A 17124-nucleotide genomic window follows, 5' to 3' on the forward strand; every position below is an offset into this window, starting at 1 on the left:
GGTGTCTGCAGAATGGATGTGCATTGACCTCAACATGCTGCTATTGCGAGTAATACACTTTGAGTGTGTGTGTGTTTGTGTCTCTCTGTGTCTGTGTGTTCACATTTATGGGTTGTTACTGGGCAGGACTTGGACTTGATGAACGTGACTGTGTCTTGGTGTAAAATGTTACTGGACCGCCTTCAGCCAGAAGCAGGATAAGCAGAGCTGAAAAGTATCGCTCTGGCTCTGAAAGCAAAGCATGATGATGGAGGACAAATTGTTCCGTTCTCTCCCTCTCTCTCGTTTTCACCCATTCTGTCTGAAAACTAGTGGATTAAAGAGCTCTTCAGTTACATTCATTATATTCATTCAAATAAGTCATCAAGGACCATTAATAGTTAATAGAGGACCATCTACAGATAGAAACTTCCTCTCCCTAAAATTGAAAATGTGATTATAAGTTAATGACAACATGGAACCAAAATGTTTTTGTCGTGTTTTTTTTTTGCAAAGCTACAATAACAGTCAAGTCTACCATTAATAGATATTTAGCCAACAATAAACTGAGTGTCCAGAGACAATCTGTGAGCTTGGATTTGAGATTAAGTCAGTCTTGTACCTAGCCTCCTCTGCTCAGATGAGCTCAGCACACATGAGGAATGTCTGGGAGGGTTTCTCCTTTCATAATAATCCAAACATGCCAGTGAGACTCCCCTGCATATTAAATTGCAAATGACAGAGCTCTTTTTAAATTGCTTGCAGTCAATACAGTGGGCAGTGGACACACACCGTTGGTGGCTCTGCCTGAGTGAATTACCCAGTGAGGTGCAATGTTTAGTGCTCAGACTGGATCTCTGCTTCCTGGAAACGACTCTCAGCGGAACAAAGATGCTGCTGATCAAAGATCTTCGCTGTTTGTGGCTGTGCAACAGTGTCCTCAAGCAACCGCTGTCGCCCAGCTTCTGATGCGTGGCAGGAGATTCGTCAAGTTGTCAGTTAATATTTTAATGGCAATACAAACATTGGTTCATTAATGTTAATGGTAGATGGTGGTGATATCCCTTCATTAGTCTGAGTATTCCCTCACTTAAACAGCATCCAGTCACTTACAGTAGCTCTAGTTTTTTGTTGTTTTTTTGCATGGAAACAGTCATCATCTGTTTGATGGTGGTCGCTGCATTTTTTTGAATGCTGAGAATACCTGCCGTTAGGTTTCTTAAACTTCACTCGCCTACTGCTTTGCTTTCACTCAAACTTAGCTAAACTGTGACCTCTGTGCTCTCTGGGTGCTTCGACATTTTCAAGTCTCAAAGAGTCCCATGTGAGAAAAGCTGGTCACCAAGGAAACCAAATATTTTCTCCAAACAATTTAAGGTGGGGTCAGCTGCCATTGGCTGAGGACTCAAGAGGAAATGCAGATGGGCTTCCCATTTTTGTCATACTGGTACACCAACATCTTGATGCAGTGGGAATTAGCTGGTGAGATCCAGGGGCTGCTCGTGATGGAAAAGTTGTGGCTGGCGTAGAATGGCGGCGGCTGCTTCTTGCAGTGGACAAGGGCGCGTAGCACGTTGGCCGCCATGCTGCGGAAACGTTTGCTGATGAAGCAGTAGAGGAAGAAGTTGACGCCGGTGTTGAGCAACGCTAACATGTTTGCCAGATCGGTGAGCGTGTGGAGCAGTCGGCTGGCGCCCGGTGAGGCAGGAGGAAGGGAATAGAAGTGGTAGAGGATCATGAGGGTACGGGGCGCCCACAAAACAGCAAAAACGGAAGTGATGGCCAGGAGGATAGCGGTGGTCTTGCCGGTGGAGTAGCCACGCAGACGGAAGCAGTTTCGGCGTCTGCGCAGTTTCTGTACGATGACGGCGTTGAGAGAGAAGAAGACTGTGCAGGGCAGGAGGTAGACGGTTGCGCAGTGGGCCCACACCAGGACATGCTGGGAGATGGTTCTTGTGTCGCGCTCTCCTCCTCCTCCTCCTCCTCCACCTCCACCCACACCAGGGTGACTGTGCCACAATTCAGGCCACCAGTAATAAGGAGCTGCAGAGAGCAAGCACCCAATATAGACGGCAAATATCACCCGTCGCGTGCGGCCTGGGTAGGAGACTGTATGGTAGCGCAGGGGGTGGCAAACAGCGATGTATCGGTCAATGGTGAGAGGCACTGTGATCCAGATGGAGGTGTGGATCGAAGAAAACTCCAAAACCTGCACTGCGTTGTTTAGCGATAGAGGCAGAGGCGTGGCCAGAATAAAATCCTCTAAAATGAAGTCGACAAAAACAATCAGGAATAGGACGAGGATGTCGGCGGCCGCCAGAGCCAGAAGGTAGTTGTAGGAGGACTTCTGACGACGCAGCACCAGCTGGGACAGGATGACCACGGTCAAGATGTTAGCTAGGAGGAAGAATGGAGAGGATTGGTGTTGAACAATATGATAGGATGGAGGAAATGTGAATGGGCAGGGGAAGAAACAGAAACACTGACAGTTATTCGGCTGGCAAATAAAAAAAGGCAACACGCAACAAAGATGCGGCAATCTATAGCTGCAGCCAACATGTAAGTGTAACTTCTACAGCATAAACATTAAATATAGTGTGAAAGCACAATTATTATGACGAGGAATCGCTTCAAATCTAAGGGCTGGGAAGATGCCAGGTGAACTCAGCTGAAGTGATCTTAAGGTTCTGTCTCATACATGTAAAAACCTAATTTGTTATCGTCCTTAGTATTTACCATGCTGGACTTTTTATATCTCCCTTACCTTTCCCCTTTCATGGAGCATGCCTTTGAACAAATTATTATCTCAAATAAATTAGTAAAAGTATGCTCTACACAAAAACAGGAGGGCAATGTGAAGCTCCGCTGCTCTAGCAGTGAATTCAGTCGGGCTATTTGGCTCTCAAAACAAAGCACAAGGACACCATTCCTCCTTGTTGACATCTTTACTTATTTTCAATGTTAGCTCCATATCCCCCAAGAAATACCACCATACCTCTTTCTTGTTTGCCAAATTTAATCTTTACGTCGCCTCCATCTATCTCATCCAATTCAGTTTCTTACAGGACAGTTAAATATTCCAGGAGGAGGACAAACACACCAGAATAAAGGTCAGGATGGGATTTATCCAGATGCTGCCAAAGCGTGGCCTCAGTACACCTGCATCAGACAGACCAATGCAGGTTTCTGCTCCTCACGTGGAACCGCTATTCAGCAAATTTTCTCTCTTTGTTGCACTAGTCTGTTCAACCAACATCACATGTGCATATTATTCCCAGGTTATCACCCTTATCTCCAATCCACAGGACACAGTGATGTTAGACTGTGACGAAAAGAAAAGATGCAGTTAAATGAATGATTCCCATTGTTGCTGAAGATATTTCCCAAATTACTTAAAGAGCTGAAAGTACTGCGATCTTCAGAATTGTATGTCATTACTGTTTGATGAAAACATTCTCTGAAGAATATTTTTTTCCTCTCAAAAGTTTTCAATTGAGACAATTTTACAGAATGTTCAGCAAGAAAAGCATCTTTACAACAATTCACAGAGACAAACACTATCTATCTATAAACGGCACTGTCACAAATATGAAAGTCCTGATGATTACATTACATTAACATAATTTGGAAATCTATGTTTTCTCAACAAGGAAAATGTTGAAGTATTCCAACCCTGCAGGATGATAAAATGCAAATTCGTAAAGATAAAAGAATAAAAGAATAAAAAAAGGGTGGGATATAATGTAATGGATCTCTAGAAGATGTGTCCTGGCAGAAATTTGGTAGATTAAATATTAAAATATGAAATCAAAGTGTGTAGCTAGCAGTTCTGCTAATATTCCAAGATACTCAAATCTGCATTGCTGGAGTTAATGACTGAGTAGAGAATCTTCTGGAGGTTTAGTTAAACTGCAATGATCCTAAGCTACTCAGTCACTCACAGTGGGTGAATAAGCAAGGCGAATAATTCATTTATTTTAATTCAAGATAGTCTGATTGACAAATTTGTATGATTTTTTCATGACTTGAGGTCATAAAAATGGTCATAAAAACCATGATGAAACTACATTTGTCTAATAAGAACCCATTAATGGCTTCTTCATTTCTCACTTCTCAGTTGCGCAAATGAGAAATGAAGCTGGGCATGTACTACATGATTTTAGAAATGCTAATGTTTAATTACAACACATCCTGTAGGACTTAATCATTTGAAATGTGAAGAAAAAGCTCATGATTACCCTAACTCTGTGCAGTTCTATCACTGTCTCACAACTGTATTTAGACTTTACATCTAAAATGAGCCTGCTGGCCACTAGAGAAAAACCTTCCAATTGATAATTGTCAATAAAGATTCATGGGAAAGCTCCATGGAGGTAGGTAGTAATTTGTTTACTGGAGGAAAATTAATTATGCATAAATAAAATGAAGAAAGTGCTTCATCAGTGATTTTCATCTCAAATATTGGGTGAAAACAGTCAAAATTCTTGATCTTTTATTTCCTATTTCTCATCAAAATTTATTTTAAAAAATCCGTGTGTTTCCTTCTTGGGATTTGATGTTTTCATTTTACCATTTACTGGCACCGTGTACCCTTAACTATATGTATACTGTATTATTGAGTCATACATGTTAATCCACTGGTCAAGTATGGACCTTAAAGTGTGGAGATTTGGGATATAAATGTTAACTTCAGACACAAAGATATGAGAATAGTGTTTTCAAGTGAAGTGTCAGAGTCATTATTTCAGAAATCAATGTTTTATAATACATCCATAAGTCCTTTTTTGTACCATACTGCTTCAGTTGTCTACATTTACTGTCTATTGTTCACAATAACGTATCCATCCTGTGTGATTGACGTCCATCTTGTGAAACATGTGCAGCAGTATGAAGCCGTGTCTGATTTGTTTGAAGATGCTTCTGACAGTGATACGTATCACTGAGACATCAATACACTTAGCGGACGTCAGTGTTCATCTACAGTGTGTCTGTGTCTTCTGTAGTCTTGTCCCTCTTTGCAGCTTCAGATCTGGGATTGGATTAAATGTGGCAGCTTGGAGTCTGGTGCCCCACACTTCACAGCCTCAGCCACTAGCAGCTGATTACAAATTACAAAGCCAGCTCCACATAATGACTAAAGATGTCCTTGCCTGGAGGATGCACGCACGCTTGTACACACACGCACACTTGTACATACACACACACACACACACACACACACACACACACACACACACACACACACACACACACACACACACACACACACACACACACACACACACACACACACAGATCATTAGGGAGGCATCAATTCATTACCATGTAATCTATAATTTACCATAAATGGGATGTCAAAGCATTTTACAAGCCCTAGCGAGCCAATGTAGATGTCAGGCTGCTGGACTACTTCACACCATCCACAAATACAACAACCCCAACTTGTACACCACAGTAAATCTTGAACAGCCAACTTAAATTGCTTTCATGCTGAGTCTTGAGTTATTGATTCTTCTAGTGCTTTTCAGCTACTGGTCTTCCACATTCAGACTTTTTTGGTATGTTTGGGCCCCACGATCAAAACCCAGAGCAAATTCAGTTTTAAGTTAAGGTCGGAATCAATAGGCAAAGATTTTCACAGTTAGCATCATGTTGTTGAAAATGGGGTTTTTTGGACGTTGCGTCTATACAGTAAATTGAAGAAATTATTCAACCCCTCAATGAAATTATGAGGGACAGTGGAATGGGGCCCCACCATAAGCTGGCATCTTATTTAGGGTGCACCCCACCTTTCGCCTGTAGCAAGATGGGATAGACTCCAGCAGATCCGTGTCCCACAAGGTGGAAGAAGCAGTTTTAGACGAGATGGTTGGGCTTGTTTAAAATTTATTTAAATATTTGTGCTCTTTATATGCAGTTGCACTGCAAAAGTTTTGATATACATTTCTAGTGTAATCAGAACAGTATTCTGCTGTATTAATGGCATACAGTGATGTGCTGTTAAGTACAATCTGGGAGAATATTTCCAATTGCACAACTTGAAGAGAGTGTGATCACTGACTTGTTGACTTTACTCAATATAGCAGGACATGGATGGTTTAAGAAAATTGTTGGAAATACAGTAAGAAAACTAAAGAGACATATCGGGACCTGCTTCAGCTCAAGGCACAGAGCTGCAGAGAAGAAGCAACTTTCACTGAATAATAAGTCACCAGTTTTATTCTACCTAAAAGTGATAAAGTGTTAAGAAATGGCAATTCATTATCCTGTCAAAGTATAACAACTTCAAACTTGTAGTTTGAAGTTGAAAATAAAATGAAGGCTAAATAGAAACAAGTGAACTTAGGTCTCCGTGGCTAGCTCCTTATCTCAGCTTTTGGATTATGACTCAAGGTTATATTTGCATAAAAGGCCTGAACAGCAGAGCAAACTTCAATGAAAATGTCAACCTGGAAATTACCATGGACTTTTCTTCTCACTGGATAATAAGGATACAGTTTAATATAATGAGCAGTGTTTGTGTGCTGATCAAAAGAGGACAGATTAAAAATGTTTTAAATGTTATGAAAAGAGATAAAAAAGCAGACTTCTCATCCAAAACACGTTTCGATTTGGCCTCTGACAAAAGTACAATGAAGTGAACACAAGAAAACATGATCAGATATGCAAAATGAAAATTCACCAATGCCTGATCCGTGTTGTTTTTAAACCATGTTGTATCATAGAGTTTGACTTGAATTAGTTTTGCTGTCTGATACAGATCAGTATTCAATCAGACTGCAGCTATTCTGGTAATTTTCTGATAGTTTCACTTATTTTTCAGGCTAAAAATAACAAAAAACAGATTTTGAACACACAAGAGTAAGACCTGTTCATGTCCAAAGACATTACAATTTCAAGCAAATAAATAAATCAATAAATCAATAAGTAGATAAATAAATAAATACATAAATTAAGAGAAGGAAGGGAGGGAGGGAGGGAGGAAGGAAGGAAGGAAGGAAGGAAGGAAGGAAGGAAGGAAGGAAGGAAGGAAGGAAGGAAGGAAGGAAGGAAGGAAGGAAGGAAGGAAGGAAGGAAGGAAGGATGGTGTGAAGTAATGGTGCGTTCAGGTTTAGGTGCAAGTGTGGGAATCTGACAATCCTGTTTTGGGTGGTTGTTAAAACAAGGGATATTTTACCTCCACTGTTCAGTACAAGAAAATGTACTCTTGTCACCAGTCTTCAAAAAAAAAAAAAAAAAAAGAACAAATAAATTATTTCAAATAGCAGCATCAGTGTTGTTTTTTACTCCATTGCGACGTCCTTCATGATATTGTGGTGGATATCCATTGCAGCTCCTGCATTATGTACTTTACCTTTCATCCATCATCTGACATTCTCTATTGTCCCTCTGTTTCTGTTTCCACATACAGCTAAACAGAGAGGTGTGACATGAAATGGAAACAGTGAGGTGTCAACTGTTGCTTGCCTGGGTATTATTCTGTTCTGGCTCCCTGGTGTGACGGGGCCCTCCACAGACAGACAGAAGGGATCTGTGGTGAGCTTGACATTTCCATTTAGCTCTAGTCAGCTTGCGTCGGGTTTTTCATTAATTTCAATTGATGTGTATGTGTATATGTGTGTGTGTGTTTGTGGGGGAGGGGGGGGGATCCTGCATGTACAACCACATACCTGCTCAACATTCTGCAGAGCAGACAGAGACAGATGAGTTACAGGGATGTGCACACAGGTATCTCTGAATGCATACAGTTTGTACATTTCATGCCTGGACTCAGATATTCAGACAGGAACACACGCAAAAATTCCCTCCATCTTTCCCCCTTTTTTCTATTTGCAGGGAAAAATAAGTGTCTCCAGCTGAGAGGGGATTAGAATGACCTGCAGGACAGATAATGGGCTTTTGTGTGTGTCTGTCTACATTTGCTGGTGTGTGGTATTGTGTGTGTGTGTGTGTGTGTGTCTTCACGGATGACCCCTACTGTCTATTTGTGCTATTTGCGTTGGAGTGCTTTTGTGTATTGGTTCCCCCCGTTGCTTCTGTAACATAACGAGGATCATTGATGTTGTTTAGTGGGAAAAGAGAGGCACAGCATGCTCCCCGAGGTGTGTAACGAGGCTGACTCATCCCACCATTAAGGGGATGTGTTCAGACGGGCTGTCGACAAATTACATTGCGTAGCTTAACCCCCGTAGAAAAAAAACGGGCCAAACTTAAGATTCTGCCATCTCATAGTTGGGGTTTTTACACGGGCTTCACATTAAACAGACGGAAACAAAGTTACGCCCCATAAAAAGGGGGAGTGGAAACGATCTATGCTAGATTTTTTTTGTTCATTTTGGGAAATTTAGAACTGGCTTTTCTGGAGGTTGGTTAAGGGAATTTGAGGAAAACAGAAGGATACAGATGGACGGCAGACTAAAGTGTGTCCTGAGGAAGGTCGTTGGAAGTAAAGAAAAAGTAAGAAGGATATTGAGAAGGGCTGGAGGGGAGAATCAGATGGGAACAGAATGAGAGAAGCATGGAAGACAGCAGCAAACAGGTGGGAGGAAAAGGGGGGAGAGGTGAGAGAGAGAGAGAGAGAGCGAGAGAGAGAGAGAGAGAGAGAGAGAGAAGGAGAGAGAGAGGGTGAATATCAAAGCTTCCTTCAAAAGGTCACAAGCACTTTGTTCCTGATGACAACCATTTCCCTTTTTTCTTCTGTAAGTGTCAGGAGTGGACAAAAAGCAGGATGATTCGTTAATTCAGCTGAACAAAAACCAGGAGCGAAGCCCTACAAAGCTGTGATAATATGTGTTGAAGATAAAATATGCTTCTACAGACATTTTTTTAAACATTGAATCCTCAAGAGGAAAACCCTGATAAAAACCCTGTCTGATTTGCAGACATGTGATGACATGAAAATGCAATTATATCTATCAGATGCCATTATGAACACACGGCTGTTCTAGAGTCAGTGGAAGAGACGCTGATAAAATAAGGAAATGAGAGCCATAAATTAAAGGAGCAAGATATAAATATATTATACTCTAATATGTAGGGTTAACTAGAATGTTAAGAGAAGCAGTTTGGTGCTGATAGCGTCGATACAGCTGCTGCGCTCTGCGTCTGATCCTGTCTGCAGTCATTTTACAGCCAGGATATAGCAAGTCAGACTTTACCGTTCCTACATCAAGCCTGACCTTACTGCTAGGTGTGACCCTGAAGCAAAAAACTCAAAAAACAAAACAAAACAAAAACGCTATGAAACAGTGACAACAATCCTGATCTGCCTCTTGATGTGACTGAATTTTTTTTTTTCATGTAGGGTTTTAGATTTGAAAGAACACAAATGGGGAGAGTTAATTGGTGTGCGGTCGATGGGAGAGACGCGGGGGACAATAAATGCAGAGAGGAGATGGGAAGTGAGATAAATAAATGGAAGATGATTAGAAAAATGAAACATTAAAAAGATGTCCCGCTAACAGCTCTGTAATCATCCCCAGACTGACGTACAGATTTTTTGCCTGAACAATGCCCAAACACTTTGTGGGGGATTTTGCGTTTGTGGTGTTTCAGCAGCAATTTTATCAACTGGTCAAACAAATTCTGTCACTGCATCAACATGATTTATTGCCTCAAACAAAAATCCCCCCTCCTACCTCACCCCCTCTCTGTTCTCCCGTCCCCTCTCTGGCACATCTCCCCCATGACAGGCTGACACACTCACGCCACCCTTTTCCCCTTCACTTCCTCTCTTTTCTCAAACCATAGACTGGAGACAAACCAGAACCTCAAAATCTTAACCTTCATCCATTTCGTGTTTTTTTTCATTCCCTTTCCCTTGCTGCTCATCCCTCAGATCCTTTCCTTCTTCATCCAGTTTACGCCCTCTAATCTCAAACGCCACACATTTGGAGTGATAGCATCTATTAACAAGCAGGTGCAGATTGACAGATCAATAGTCCAAACTGAAAATCGATGGACTCCATCTCTTCATTAAGTAGAAGCTGACTACTGACCTAAACTGTGGCGATGAACAGCGTCATTAGTGCTGAATATCTCCAGTGTCTTCCCCGTCTTCTGGGAGGAAAAAGTGGGTGTGGGCAGAGATGTTTAACAAATTACACACCCTGGCACTTGACAAATAAGTGGCAAGTAACACACCAGCACCCCGTGAAGTACGTGAGCACATGCATGTACTTGAAAACGGATGGAGGAGGGATTAACAGGATTCAAATGAAGATGTAGACAAGGCTGCATATCTCTCCACTTTGCAACCACTCAGAGCACTGCCAGTTGAGTTTGTTTAACAAATAATACATCTCCAGTCAATTTATTTTATGTATATTTCCACATTTGTGCATGACATATCTGATAGAAATGATGGAAATTCAAGAATAAAAGTCAAAATATTTCAAATAGGCTTCAAGCCTCAGCTGAAATGGACAGGTTTGATTTATGGAGATGTTAAGATAAAATGCGATGTGGAATGCAGTGGAAAGGAATTTTTGCTGAAAACAAAATTGAGAATAAATCATAGAGCACTACACGTGACGTGTGTAACTGTTTTGTCACTCAAAATAAAGAAAAGAAAAATGGCTGTAGATGGAAACACCTATAGGAGCAGTGGTGTGACAGGAACCAGACACAAATTAATATGACAAAATATGTCTTGCTGTTTTCATAGTCAGTTTATTTCAGAGCAGCCAAATCGTGATGTATGTGTGATAAAAGTGATTGATTGTTCAAAATCTTGTTGTCAGTTATAGTGACTGGGTTGTTCTCTCTGCCTTGAAGTGAACCTTTAGAATATTGTATGAAAACAGATATTAAGGAAATTATCTCAGAACTTCAGTACAGCCATCCTATTTCCTCCAACATTAATACTTGTCATGTTCTGTGTGCGGAGCACTTGGAAGCAAAATGAATTTGCACTCACAGTAATGACGTTTGAATTTCACACATGGAGATGGAATTAATAGATAATAAAATAATATTAAACTAATGGAGAAATTAATTCAGCTATAAATGAAAAGTATGACAATCAGAGAAAACTATAGTTCTTTATATGGAATATAATACAAGGAATTAAATCCATTAACAAGTTCAATAAATTCAAATAGTATTGTCAAATAGTATAATATACAAAATTATCTAATAATAATACAATACATAATTATATATTACTATATAATTATTCTATCATAATGATTGACAGAATTCCTTTTAATCCTGTTAGTGGATTGATGGCCTGCTGCATCATTTTGGAGGGCAGTAATCTAACGTCAGTACATTAGCACTTCAATATTCAGGCATCAGCACTGACCTGAAGGCATTTGAAAAGTGTATTTGCCAAGTAAGAGTAATGATTGTGCACAGAAATGTCCTGAAAAACAGCTGAGATCAGCCTGGACTGCACGGAGTTGTCCCGGACAGACGCTCCACAAACCGTACAGTACGTGTGTTAGCGATGACTGCTTTGAGACATACTGTACTGTACAAAGAGCAGGCCTCACTTCTGTAATCCCAGCATGTCAAAGACTGAGGCAAAGAGTCAACTCCTTCATTTTGCTATTTCCTATGCCAGCACACGTCTGCTCTGTCTCAGCCAGCGTGGTGTGGTGAGGAGTGAGACAGAAAAAGAGAAAGAGAGAGAGATTAATTAAAAACGTGGCAATTTGTCTCGGCTCCATCGTCTGTGGCTACCGCACTAAGGGCCTGTAAGGTACTACTTCAGCTGGCTCTGCTGTTATTAAATTCTCTCTCTATTACTGCTTTGATATATACCTCTCTTACTTGCACACATCTTCTTTATATTTCTCTTCTTCTAAGTGTCCTTGTCTTTTTGATTCTCCCTCCTGTTCACCCCAAGCTTTGGGTTCATCATTTCCTTGGGTCGAATTGTAATCATTTCCTGGCACTTGACTTACGTAATCCCTTTCTCTATCAGCATCCTTCATCTTGGTTTTCACCCTCAAAACCCGGGCTCTTGATGTGACCCCCTCCATCTGCAGCTAAAAGGTCAAAGTCTGTGAGAAATACGCAGACATGACATGCCATTTCTGCGCCATTAACTGATGAAACGCTGGCTGATAATCACGATATAAAATCTCGAATCCACCAAGCCTGTGGAATACCTGTAGGTCTGTCAGCCACGTAGCTACTGCTGCTGCTGCTGCTCAGACATAGACACGTATGAAACATTCATAATTCAGTTTGAGGCAGAAAAAAAGCCATTGTAATGATTTAACCATTATCATTAATTCAGACAACTACTGTAAGATTTCATTACACCCTCAGGTCATTGTTGCTCCTGATTAAACAAACTGCTTCACTCACATCTGTAAGGATGACTTAGCAGCAGAATCAAAAAAAACATCCCAGGAGAAACACAAATGACAACATAGAGAATTGCTGGTGCAAGACCTGGTTTGTTATTTGTTAGGGAGAAATAATTAGGTGAGATCTGATCAGAAAGACAGATTTTTTACCTTTTGTGAGGCTGTAAATCTGTGGAGCAACCGCAGTCTCAGCACATCAAGGCTTTTCGTTTTGCAGCTCTGTTTAGAACTACAACATCTTATATCTCAATTTAATTATATTCATTATAGGAAACAACTTTTGGGTTACTTTAATTCAAATCCCTCAGTAAAGCACACCTTTATGTGACAGTTGTGTATCAAAACTGTTAAATTATTCTTTATATTATGTGCTGACGGGATCAGTCCAACATTTCTGTAATGTTCTGAAGTAGAGTGTGCATCCGACAGCCCAGAGGGCATTCAACACCTGAACTCTAGTCTCTGAGCAGGCTACAATACTTTTTCTCTTTCATCTGACCTCCACATTCTCTGTCTCTGTCTCTACACACACACAAGCAGAACTACATTACATGTACTGCATGTGCATGCACTTTGCCTCGCTATACAAGGCTAGATCAGCATTCGTCTGTCACGCGGTGGCACCGAGGTAGTCAGTGGGTCTGACAATGACTGTGAATGGACTCATCAGTCAGCGGTGAGCAGGGATTGCCATCGATTCAGGTCATCCACAAGAGCCACACATGCATGTACAAGTGATTGTCACAAGGTCAGACTGACAACAGCGTGTCGGCAGAGTGACACTGTGGGCGACACATACTCACTCAAACCCGCAGGCAAGTGCACAACAAATCAAAATGCAGAGCATGACTCCAGGAAGCCACAGATGGAGGACCTAATCGCAATTATAAGCAAATTAACACAGAAAATAGCACAAGATGGGATTCAACAGACGCACTAATATTCACATGTCTTACCCGGCAGGCCAAGACAGAGCAGGGCACTGTAGTAGATAACAGGTAGTGGTCCGAGGGGGCATCCCTGGGCGACCTCAGACGGATGCTGTCCAGGGCTCCAGGTGCTCCCATTGGGGGAAAAAACAGGGAAGATGTGGCTGTGCTCCATGGCCCGGTTCTCCTCCTCTTCCTCAGCTGAGCTCAGTGTCAAGAAGTCTGGCCCCGGCGGTAAACCTTCTGGTGGTCGCTTTGGGAGAGAGGGTGCTCTGTCCTTGGGTGCCAATAAGCATGAGTGAGTGTACACGTGAGTTTGCGCGAGACGGCAAGGTTGAGTGTGTGAGAAGGAGGGAGCAATGTAAGAGAGGGAGGAGAGAGTGGAGGAAGAGGGGAAACCATAGATGGGTGGGGGGTGGGGGGGGGCGATGCCAGAGATGATATGTGTTAGTAGGTGATGAAGAGGAAGGAGGAGAGAGGAGAGGAGTGAGGTGAGTGTGAAGACAGAAGTGGCGAGGGTAGGATGGTTCCTGAGTGTGTGTGCAAGGGGGAATGAGAGTGAGTCGAGAGCGCAGCCGGAGGAGGAGGAGGAGGAGAGAGGAGAGAGCAGGAGAGAGGCAGGAAAAGAAGGAAGGAGGAGATGGAGAGTCAGGACGGAGAAATGAGGGAGGGAGATAGAATGTAGACTGCAGATGTGACCGATGAAAGGGGACAAATTAAGGCTTAAGTCAACTGTGGGAAAAAGAGCGAGTTTTCCCTTGTTATCTTGTCAATGTGTTTACTGCTTGAGTGTATTTCTAGCCACTTGCTTTTGATCATTTTATTCACAAATGAATGCATAAACATGCAGGTCCAATCATGTACCCAGAAGCCTATTTGCATACCGTTAACAAGAAATACAGTAATAACACGTGTGATCAAATGAGGATGAAGGTGTGTGTGTGTGTGTGTGCAGGATTGTGGGTTGACACTGGGTGCATCAACTAATTTTATATGCAGTGTGAACTGCTTGGATTTCCAGCTTAAATGCACTAATGAGCGCAAGGCTGACATTGAAGATTTCAAATACTCCTCTTGAAGAAACACCAAAGTCTCCGGTTTGTCAATTTATTTTTCTTATCTACCAAATTTTACAACATATTCATAAGTTATTAAGTCTGACAAACATCATTTCTAATTTCAAGACTGCAAAGAAGTTTGTGTTGTGAACATAACTGATGTCAAAACCAGTCCAAAGAAAGAGAAAATATGTCTTAAATTCTTTTTCTATTTTGACGCAATTTATTTACAATTTCCACACTTTTATTACCCTTCAGTCTAGCAGACCCCAACACCCCCCGTGTAATGAAAATGTGTTCTTCTATTTTGACTGAATCAGCGCAATCATATAGAAAAAAATATAGAAAAAATAATTAATTTCATACTTTTGGTAAACAAAGCTGAAAGGTAGACAAGAGTTCATGAAGCATACAATCATCTGGTCATTAAATGGCCAATATATAATGTTAAGAGACTGAAAATAAATACTAAAATCGATTATCTTAAGTGTGATACATTCTATCCAGCCCTGCATATAAATGACCTACATATTGTCACTGTACATGTTATGATTACATTATTGTATGATAAATTATTCTATGCAAAACTATTCACTTGAGAAAAATAGGTAAACACTCATATGCCATGCCTCCTTTTGAGAACCATAATGAAAAACCTCAATTTACAAGATCTGTCAGAAAAAAATATCTTGTGCAGAAAACCTTGACACTTAACAAATCTGTCTGTGGAGGAAGCAACCATTATTATCCCAAGAACAGAAGGACATACAGTAATGGCTGGACTAAAAAATTTTGTTATATTTTATTATAAAACATGAGTGGCACTGAAATTCAGAATGTCCACAGGATTGTCTGACCATCAATAGTTGACTCCACAACTGAGAAAATCTAAACCATTGTGTTGTTTTTGTGTAATTGACATAAACAATCCATTATCTTTCAATATTCAATAAGGCAGATCAAATTCCCAACGTTGCCCCTCAATCTAAATCCAGAATTTGAGGGGTTCTTCCTGGTTACACTTGACCGTCCCTCTGAGTTTAATTAAAATCTGTCAAGTCGTTTTTGTGTAATCCTACCAACAGACAAAACAGACGGGCAAACCAATACACCAGCAAGAGAATTAACTCCTTGGCAGAGGTAATGGAGTGCGTGTGGCTGTGATATGGACTTCAGGACAGAGGGAGTTTTACAAAAAGAAAAACAAAACAAAGAAAGGCTTTTTGTGGAACAAAAGAACTCTTGAATCACCAAGCAGAGGATGCTCACGGAGGATCATCTGAAAATCTGTTTGGATCTTTGTTTGGTCTTTTTCTCACATTGGACTGACATCATTAAATGGAAGGAATAATTAATTACAGCAGCATTTAACGGTTGTCACTTGAACCCAATGCAGGAAAGTGAAATAAAAAAGTGAATGTAGGTGAGAAGAGTGAAAAGGAGTAATCGCGTGCTCCAAATGTTTTCCTCCTGCATGTGACCAAATGAGCTGCAGGGGACGCAGGAAGGGGGCGCCACAATTAAGTGTTAAATAAAACATGGCCTGCTGACGTGAACTGATCACAGAGAAATGGGACCGAGTAAGGTGAGGCATAGCTCTAAAAGACGCCCCCCCCCCCCTCCCCGGGGGGTGGGGGTGGGGGTGGGGCTGCCTGCTTTCCAGTATTTAATACAACATCATCATTGGTCCTTGTCACACAAATTCGATTACACACAAAATTGTTATGTTATGTGTGTGTGTGGGGGGGGGGGGGTTGTTGTGTTCAGTGTGGGACAGTGGATGTGTGACATTATTAATTGATGTGCTGTTATGTTATGAGACCAGTACAGGTGGGGGGCTGGGGTGTGTGTGGTTATGTGGTCGTACCCCCACCTAACCTCATTACATCCTGTAGTGATGTATGTGTATGAGGTCAAAAGTAGATAAGTCTGTGTATGAGTTCCTCTTGGTGAGTTTGTGCTATTAAACCATTACATCATCATTACACAAATCCTCTGGGAACCACACACTCTCATCTCACAAACTGACAAATCAAATGTGGACGTGCACAAACGTGCAAAAACCAAACAAGTGTTACTGCTTCAAATACTGTAGGAATGTTTGCCTGTTTCTGTCTGAGCGGGGCTGGCATTTAAAGGTGGTTGCTGGGGGGGGGGCACAGGGTGGTTTTGGGTTGGGATCATGAGCCTTTCTGTGTGGAGTTTACATGTCCTCCCCGTGCCTTTGTGGCTTCCACCGACAGTCCAAAGCACATGCAGTAATGGGGGGGTTTCTACATCGCCCATAGGTATGAATGTGAATATGATTGGTTGTTTGATTTTCTATGTATCAGACCTGTGATGAATGGGAGACCAGTCCATGGAGTTAACCCCCACCTCCCACCCCACCCCCCCCATGTCAGCTGGGATAGGCTCCAGCACTCAATTGCAACCCTGCAAGGATAAGCTGTCGCAGATAGATGGATGGTTGCTAAGCAGGAAGGAGCTGAAATACTGTACATAATTTTCAAGTAGTTTAAAGTCATACGTTGTCGTCTGCGATGCTCCAGAGTCAGTGAATATCTCAGTGTCACAGTTGAAATGAAAACTGGATGATTTGTTTGAACCGAGGGGAAAAAATGTTAACCAAATGAAAGATAAATGCAGATAGAGTAATAGTTTTTTTTTTGCTCAGAAATAAAGACTTTAAAGTCATGACAGCACCAACGTGAGGTTACAGTCAGACAGTCTTATTTTAAACCAAACCAACTTCAGTTTTCTAACTTCCATAAGCTGACTTCAGTATGTCAACCTCATTATACAGTCAAACCACGGTTTTCGAACGCTTCTGTTCTCGAC

At 41.4% G+C, this 17124-nt stretch overlaps 1 protein-coding gene across 1 annotated transcript; it reads right to left on the minus strand.

Moving 5' to 3' along the window:
* Positions 1 to 1384: 1384 nt before the first annotated feature.
* On the minus strand, positions 1385 to 13412 carry gpr139 (G protein-coupled receptor 139). Its single transcript, XM_068337724.1, has 2 exons — positions 13256 to 13412; positions 1385 to 2376 (listed from the first exon to the last, which is right to left on the minus strand). Exons 1-2 carry the CDS (start codon positions 13401 to 13403, stop codon positions 1385 to 1387), a joined length of 1140 nt encoding a protein of 379 aa, XP_068193825.1. The 5' UTR covers positions 13404 to 13412.
* Between the last annotated feature and the right edge of the window lie 3712 nt (positions 13413 to 17124).

The sequence above is a fragment of the Antennarius striatus genome, chromosome 16, assembly GCF_040054535.1.
Source record: "Antennarius striatus isolate MH-2024 chromosome 16, ASM4005453v1, whole genome shotgun sequence".
Taxonomy (NCBI): Eukaryota; Metazoa; Chordata; class Actinopteri; order Lophiiformes; family Antennariidae; genus Antennarius; species Antennarius striatus.